General features: G+C 40.4%; 1 protein-coding gene across 1 annotated transcript in view; it reads left to right on the top strand.

Annotated features, from left to right (window-relative positions):
• Positions 1 to 1,481: 1,481 nt before the first annotated feature.
• The window catches only part of LOC102853706 (syntaxin-8-like), a 288,802-nt gene continuing 281,724 nt past the window's right edge, over positions 1,482 to 8,559 (top strand). Inside the window, exon 1 of the mRNA XM_006900521.1 lies at positions 1,482 to 1,605. Within this exon, the coding sequence (XP_006900583.1) occupies positions 1,589 to 1,605 (17 nt within the window). The 5' untranslated portion in view covers positions 1,482 to 1,588. The remainder of the gene's footprint in view (positions 1,606 to 8,559) is intronic.

An 8,559-nucleotide genomic window follows, 5' to 3' on the forward strand; every position in this document is an offset into this window, starting at 1 on the left:
CCAGGAAAACAAACAGATTTATCTTGGAGAGGATTAAACCAAGCTACTCCTTGGAGGCAAGGATTCTGGGGCTTCTTCTGACATACTTTGGACATGTTGCCAGGAGGGACGGGTCCTTGGAGAGGGACATCATGCTTGGTAGGGTGGAGGGACAGCGCAGGAGGGGAAGACCCTCTATGAGATGAATTGATTCGGTGACTGGGGTAATCGGGATGGGTGTGTCAGAGGCGGTGCGGTTGGCGCAGGATAGAGCAGGGTTTGGGGCTGTTGTGCATAGGGTCACTATGAGTCGGAAACGACTCGATGGCACATAACAACAACAACAACAACAACAACATAATCACGTGGAAGGAGAATGCCCATATTTTTCTCACGGAGAAGCTGGTGGATTCGAACCACCTGTCTTTAGGTTTGTTGTGCAAGTCCTTACCACAAAGCCATCAGAGCTCCCTAATCAAACACCTACTGGGATTTTTTTTTCCTTCTTCTTCATAATTCACTTGCTTCTGACCTCTGATAATCTACTTATTGCACTAGAGATAGATCCAATTCATAGCTGAACCCCAGCGGGTGTTCAGGGGCTGCAAATTGCACGGGAGGAGACTGCCTATCTTCTTCCGGCAGAGCAACTAGTTGATTTGAACCGTCCTCTTTGGGGGTTGGCAGTCGAACTCCTTAACCACTGGGCCACAAAGAGCATTGCTTTCCGGTTGAGTCAATTCACATGAATTGTACAGGACAGAACAGAACTGCACTAGAGTGTTGTTGCCACTTCCATAAAGTAATCTTTATGGAAGGTGGTCGCCACATTTTTCTCCTGCAGACCTTTTAGTTAGCAAACAATCACTGTGCCATAAAGCTTCCTCAGATGGGAAGAAAGCGATAAAATAACATAATTAATACTTTATTGACTCCCTTGTTTAACGTGGGATAAAATTCTAAGTGACAAGATTAAACGCTAATCTGATGGTTAGGAGCTCTGGTTACCTAGTACGTTGCACTGCCAACCCAAAGGGAAGTGGTTCGAATCCACCAGCCGCTCCTTTGGAGAAAGATGGATAATCTCTTTCCTTTCGATTTACTGCCTGTTTCTGAGTCAGTTCTGATTAAACAGCACATAACAACAACCAGAAGATCAGTGGATTAAACCCATCAGTTGATCTGAGAAAAAAAAAAAAAAAAAAAGATGTGGTCACTTTAACGATACAGCCTTAGGAAGTCCTATGGTACAATTGTATTTTGTCCTAAGGAGTTGCAAAGTGTTAACACAGGTTCTTCGCGCACACCACCAGCACACAAAGGTCTGAATGGAAATGCTCAGATTCTGTCGAACAGCAGTTTTATTGTAATCGTATGTGATAGCCTGCGTTTCTCAATAGGTGCAGATTGCTGCAATTTACTGTTACGAAGGAGAGCCTTCTCTTTTAAAAAAGTCTCGTTTTTAGGCATTATCGCAGGGTATCCGTCGTCCCAGTAAAATTCAGTTTCCCGTCGCGCAGTAGGCGAACCGCGCTATTTGATCCGCGCGGGCCGCCGTAGTCAGCTGCAGCGAGCAGGAAGTATCGGAGCAGCGGGCGGTGACTGCAGGATGGCCCCGGACCCCTGGTGAGCCAGGGTGGGGGTGACTTTTGGGGGAGCGTCCTTGCGGGGGGGTCGGGCATCCGAGAAGTGGGCGATTGCTTGACCTTGCTTCTCTAGACCTCTCAGAATAAGGGGAGGGACCGCTAGACCCCCTCTGCTGAGGGCAACTCTGTTGTATCTCCGAACCTTCTTTAGAGCTTGTGGTGGTCTCTCTGGAAGGAGACCGAGGGGACCCTTTGGACTCTGAGGAGGTGTGCTGAGTTGCTGAATATTCTTCTGGGCTGCTTCTTGCCACGGAGATTTTCCACTGTTTTTGGCTGTGAGCGGGATGGTGCAGGCTTCCCCGGGCTCCTCTGAAAGTGAAGTAGAAGTAATCTTTTTTTTCTTTTCTTTTGTGGACTGTCAGTCCCTCTGGTGTTTCACAAACGGAGAAACCGAGGTTCCAAATCTGTCCTCATGCTGTTTAGGGGTAGGACTGAAATATCTTGGGCCCTTTAGAAAATTTTTGAGTCTGGAAGGGAAATACACTTGCTTAGAAAGCATTTTTGCTTTGTTTTGTATAAATATCACCAAGACTTATTCCAGCACCAGCTTTTGCAGTAGAATAGTAGATAGCAAAGGGAATTTATTAATAAAGACGAGCTTTAATCACCCCAAATTATTATTGTAACACATTGAAGTTCAACATTTTGTTTAATAGTTGAAAGCAGACTATAGCTTGATAAAGCTCTTGTTGGACTATATGTTTTATACTTGGCATTTTCAATATAGGTTATGATGATTTAAGTTGCAGGCAGTCTGGATATAGGATAATGGATTCCAAGATCAAGGTGAAAGTTGTTTAGTTCCTGATAATTTGTATCCATCTCTTCATTGATGTAGCACTAATTTCAACAGTCCTAAATATGTCAGTGATGAGGATGACACAGGATAGGAACAGGGTTCAGATCTTTTGTTCATGGGGTCACTGTGAGTCGTGCTGGACTAGATGGTACCTACCAATAACAACACAGTCCAGCAGGGAGCTCTGGTGACCTACCTACTGGATAAGGAGGTGCACTGCCAGCCCAAGAGCAGGTGGTTCAAAACAACCACCTACTCTACTGGAGAAAGATGGGTAGTCTCTTCTCATGCCATGTACAGCCTCTGAAAAATCTGCTGGAGAGCCACCTGTGGGTGTACTCTGACTTGACAGCAGCTCATTGTTTGCACTGCATACAGCCCGGGTAGATAGAACATGGTACAAATTTTCAAAGAAGAAAATACGTAAAACTGGGGGAGGAGAAAGAGAGGAGGAGGGAAAGAAATGTGCAACAATGAATGAACAAAAAAACCCAACTTTTCTAAATTTTTCTTAAAATCACAATTAAAAAAAATTAAAAAAGGACATGTAGAATCCTGCCACTGTTTGGAAATAGCCACTATTGACTTTTTTTTTTTTAAATTGATTTATTACTTTAATCTGGTTATCTATCTCTATTCCCAAACAGGGAACATTCTCTTATCTTCCTGATTTCTTAAAAGTGATACTATTGAGTCATGATTATTAACATTTTTGTGTCCTTTGACACAGTGCTAAATTACTTTCACCTCCTGGAAGCAAACACATCATCCATCCCCCCCAGGTTATACATAAAAACCAAGAACCAGTTTTTATCACTCAATTCTGACTCATGCTGACCCTGTATATATATCAGAGGAGAACTTGTTTCATAGAGTTTTCATTCACTGGTATTTGCAAAGCACAGAAGTCTAGATGCATTGCATTAAAATATATTAAAAATATAAAAGAACTAGAAGAAGATAGAGGTGGATAAAAAACAGTTCTAGGTTATGAAGAAATTCCTTTCCTAAATCTGGCTTTAAGTGAAATTTGTGTGTAAGTCAGGACAGTAAGTCAGGTGTGGTCTGTAATATCAGTTAGTCAAATGTTTGTCTTAGTATATATTATAGTATATAGTGTACCTTTCTGTGCATAGGCAGAACCTTGGTGATGTTATGGTTAAGGCATTTGAGGCACCTCTTCAATTGCTGTCAAGTCAGAACTGATTGGATTTTCAGAGGAGTTTGTCCATGTTCCTCCCAAGGAGCAGCTGTTAGATTCAAACTGTCCACTCTCTTGCATTGGCACTGTAACTCCCTATCCACTAGTCTACCAGAGTGCCGTCTTTAGGGAACTTGTAATGTGTAATGTGTGTTGAATACAGCTCATAACTGTTGCACTTCCCTGACCAATGGGAAAGTGTCAGGCAACTAACTACTCAAGGTTTCTGTTAGCCAAGAGGTAAAAAGTTGAGATTTGGCGCCTAGAATCATCAGGCGCCTTATCTCACTGCCCAAACCCAGTCCCTGACAAGCACCACAGTGGGGGGAAAAAAAGAGGTAAAGGGAGAGGAACTCAGAGGTGACTGTCCTCTCAAACTGTATGTCCTCATAACTTTTGTTAAGAAGTTTCTCATTACATAAACAGTAAAATATGTTAACTGGTCTCCAAGATGTTTTTTACTATTTCTCTTCTTATTTACTGACTTTCCCTGTTTCCAAAATTACATCTTTATCAGAAGTCAGCAGGAGAATCAAGATTTTGCAGGTATACACATACATAGATGCCTAGGGCAGAGTGTTCATTTGCCCTGATTACAGGTTTTAGATTACATTCTTTTAATCTAAGAAGCTCCTGCCTTGGTCAGCTTAACCTCTGTAGCTCCCTTTTTTGTTTTTCTTTTCAGATTCTTTAGAGTGTAAAATACATTATTTGCTTTATACTGTGTGTTTTAGCACAGATAGTGTGTATATTTGATATGCAGAATAAATAATTTAGATTTTGTTGGTGAGGAAGGATGATGGAAGACTTCTTTGCTCTGAGACTTGCAGCCCCTTTTAGAATGGCAGCTGTAAATGCTGTTAGGGGAGTGGAATGACAACAGCTCTAGCTACTCCCTGCTGTAAGGAGTTGCAGTTTGTGAACAGCATTTAGACTTCTTTGGGTGGAGGCTGATTCAAGGGTCCACAGAAGACCTGGGAGCTCATAAGGGTTTCCGTGCCCAGACTATTTGTATCTTTTTGAATTAGCATCATTTTTCACTGGAAGTAATGTAGTGTGAAAGTTGTATACTTAGAAAGCATGTTAGAAAGACAAGATCTTAGCAGCAATAGGAGGGACATGTCTTATTTTCTTAGAATGTTTTGGACTAAGATATAACTTCCAAGAGTAAACTTGATTTGCCTGAATGTCCCCATTTTAATGACTGCAGAACAATTTACCATTGTTGTTGTTATTATTAAGTGCCAAGTTGTAGACGACACTATGAATGAAAGACCTGAACACTTGTATAAGTTTCATCGTCTCTCCAAGTTCATAGTTTCCGGAAGCAAGATATTTCAGAAGTGGACACCACTCCGGCTTCCAGGATTAAAATAATAATAATGATTAAAATAACCAGGAAGCTGCACCAAATAGCGTCCACCATGGGCAACTATTATCACATTTAATACATCAATGTCACAGTGTATAGCAGCACAGCAACAAATGGACAGACCAGTGCTATATCACTTAGAAGAATGTTTTAAAACCAAGGAAGCAGCAGCATTGGAAATCCTGTGTGGTACCAGTTTTTAACTGCCCTTCATTCCTGCACAGCAGTATATTCCAATGTTGTTGTTAAGTGTCATCGAGCTGTAGACAACTCATAACGACCCTATGAACGAAAGACCTGAACACTTATATAACTTTTCATTCTTTCTCCAGGATTATAGGGTTTCCAGAGGCAAGCTCTTTGGGAAGTGGATGCCACTCCTGCTTCCAAGCTTGTTTTAATCAGGAGCTTCACCAAACACTGTCCTCCATGGGTAACGGTTACCACATTTGACACATCAGTGTCACAGTGTTTAGCATCACAGCAACCATTACTTAAAATTCTCTTACTCTTTTTTCACTTTCTCTTACACTGTTCACTTAATTTCTAGTCACTTACTGTTTCTGAAAACAAAACACGAAAAACCAAAACACCTTAAACTTTAAGATCAAACTACTTTCTTTTCCTGCTAAAACAGTACCACTCTTATCCTCCTACTCAGTCAGACTGATAGACAATTTTTTATGCTTTCTACAACTGTTCAGTAAGTTCTCATAAAGATTCACAGTTCCCTCACCACTTATAGAGAGAGCAAGTTTGCACTTTGGCTTTAGGCAATACCTAAGTTTTATTCAATTCAATTAAAAACTTGTAGGAGTTTTACCAACATTCTTGGTTCTTGAAACTTGGAGATTTATGGTTCTTTTTTTTTTTTCACTTTATAGGTGAATGATTAGAGCATGTACATAATCTGGGAACAGAACTATCTTCAGTCTTTAACATAAATGGCATCAGTACAATGAAAAAAACAGAAGAAGATGAAGAGTCAAATCCTTATAAACCGTAGTATGGCAAATGGTGGAGCTGTGCAGATGTTTCTGGCACAGTCCTAAGAATGCCCATTGCTTTATTTTCTAGGTGAATATAGATTGACCTTGAGTTATAAAGCTCTCTTTTTTTACTATTTACTACTGCTGGTTATTGTTTGTTTGAGGTATCTGAGACCTTTGGAGTTACTTGTGCTTAAAATTTTTTTATAATTTCTTCTTCTAGTCTGGGTGTTTTGTTTGTTTTACTCTTAAGAAAATACTTGTACTTAACAATTGCAAGCCAACTTTGTCCTTTTAGAGTCTGGTGTGGAACATTCAGGCAGGGAAACAAGAGGCTGTGAGATAAAGCTTTCTTGAATTCTTCCAAAAAGCCATTAAGGAGAGAGTTTCTGCTTTAATATTATTCCTTTTTTTATGTTTACACTTGAAACTTTATACTTTCAAAAGAGAAAAGGCTTTGAAAGAAAAGGTAGAACTGGCGAGCTCTGGTGGCCTAGTGACAGGAAACTGCACTGCAATCCCAGAGGTGCTCGGTTCAAATCCACCAGATGCTCTGCTGAAGAAGGAGGAACAATCGCCTCCTGTACCAGTCAGATCCAATTTGATGGTACACACATAAAAAGAATAAATAAATAAATAAAAAATAAAAAAAAGAAAAGGTAGAACTGAGAAAATGACTTACATAAAACAAGAACTTGATTACATTACCTGTCAAGTCAACAGCAAACTTCAGTGGGGAATGCTGTTTTCCATCAGTGGAGGCAGTACAGTTCCCTGGACCTCCTCAGCTGAATTCGGCTAGCGTGCCAGTTATTGCTAGCATAGATGTCTGGTGCTGAGGCTGGCCTTGAAGAAGGTCAACAGTATGCCCTGCTTAGGACAGTCTGGGCACTCTGCTTTTAATAGCCTTGCCTTTCCTATTGTTGCTGATCAGGCTTGACCCTTGGATGGCCCGTGGCAGTAGTGGTTCCCAGTATTGGTGTTGAATCCTGGAGATGTTATGAATAAAGCAGATCCTCAAGCATATTAACTCTTTAGATCTTGATATGCTCATTAGTAGCATTAGAAGAAATTCTAATGGGGATGGCAGTGTGGAAAGTCCTGTGCCCTTTTCTGTGTAATTGGAATCTGGGATGTCTGATTTTGAGACTTGTCTGAAAAGGTATCTTTAGTAATGTCTTCAACATGCCAAGGGAAGAGGGCAGTTATTACTAGACTTTACAGAGTTATGACACTAAGAACACTTCTTTTTTTAAAAAAAAATTTTTTTTAAAACTTTCTACCAGCTTGTTTTCAAAATTCTACATCTAAAGTTCTGGTATTTGGAAACCAGTGGCTAGGTTGCAAACAAATCAGCAGCTTTGAAATACTTTAGGTTCTATTGTGTAAGAGGTGGTCTTCAAGAGCTGATGTAGGATCTTCTGGTCTTTAGTCAGCTCTTGCCTCATCTTCAGAAATCCCCTTATGAATAATTACTTACACGTGGCAGCGCGCACTGGCACTGTTACTGAGATGAAAATGGCTGGACTGTTTTACTTTTCATTGTGTGTGGGTCTGATCACTCTTCCTCCTGTATCATGTTGGAGTCACCATATGTTGCACTTCTCTGACCAGCAGGAAAGTGCCAGGCTATGGAATGAAGTACTCAAGACTTTTAGTTAGTCAAGAATGGGAGAGGAACTCATGGTTGGGTGTCCTTCTGACCTGTACATCTTGATAGCTTTTATTGAGAAGCTTCACATTATATAAGCAGTAAAATATGTTAACTGGGCTCCATGATATTTTTTACTGTTTCTTTTCTTATTTGCTGTACTTCCCTGTTTCCCTAACTACATCTTTATCAGAAGGCAATATCAGAATCAGCAAGGTTTTACAGCATGCAACACACACACACACACACACACACACACACATTTATAAGAGAGAGTGGCTTTTAGTTTATACAGGCCTAGGGCACAGTGTTCCTTTGCCCTGATTACATTCTTTAGATTACATTCTTTTAATCTAAGAAGCTCCTGCCTTGGTCAGTTTAACCACTACACATAGCATCCCTATGAACAACAGGTCTGAAACCTCTTCTATCTTGTACCATCTTCATCAAGTCTGTCATACCTGAACCCATTTTTGCAGTTACTGTATCAATCCATCTCATTGAAGGTGACCTTTCGCTGACCTCTAATCTTTCAGAGCATGGTGTCCGTTCCAAGGAAGAGCACCTTCTAGCAAAATGCCCAAAGTATGTGAAATGAAGCTTCACCTTCCTTGCCTCTGGCTATACCTTTTCTGAAACATTGTTCTTTTGTCAACATACTCTTCTTAAACACTACTGCTCAAAAGTATTGATTTTTCTTCTGTCATCCTTTTTCATTGTTCAGCTCTCAGACATATAGCAAGTTATTGAAAAGACTGTGGTCTGAATCAAATGCACCTTATTCTTGAAACTGACATTATTGCTTCTCAGGACTTTGGAGAGGTCACTGGCAGCACACTTTCCCAATACAGTACATCATGATTTCTTTTTTTTTTCCCTATAATTATATTTTATTAATTTTCATAAACATTTACAGAGATTT

This window comes from Elephantulus edwardii, unplaced genomic scaffold (genome assembly GCF_000299155.1).
Source record: "Elephantulus edwardii isolate Elephantulus edwardi_28Jun2011 unplaced genomic scaffold, EleEdw1.0 scaffold00286, whole genome shotgun sequence".
Classification (NCBI taxonomy): Eukaryota; Metazoa; Chordata; class Mammalia; order Macroscelidea; family Macroscelididae; genus Elephantulus; species Elephantulus edwardii.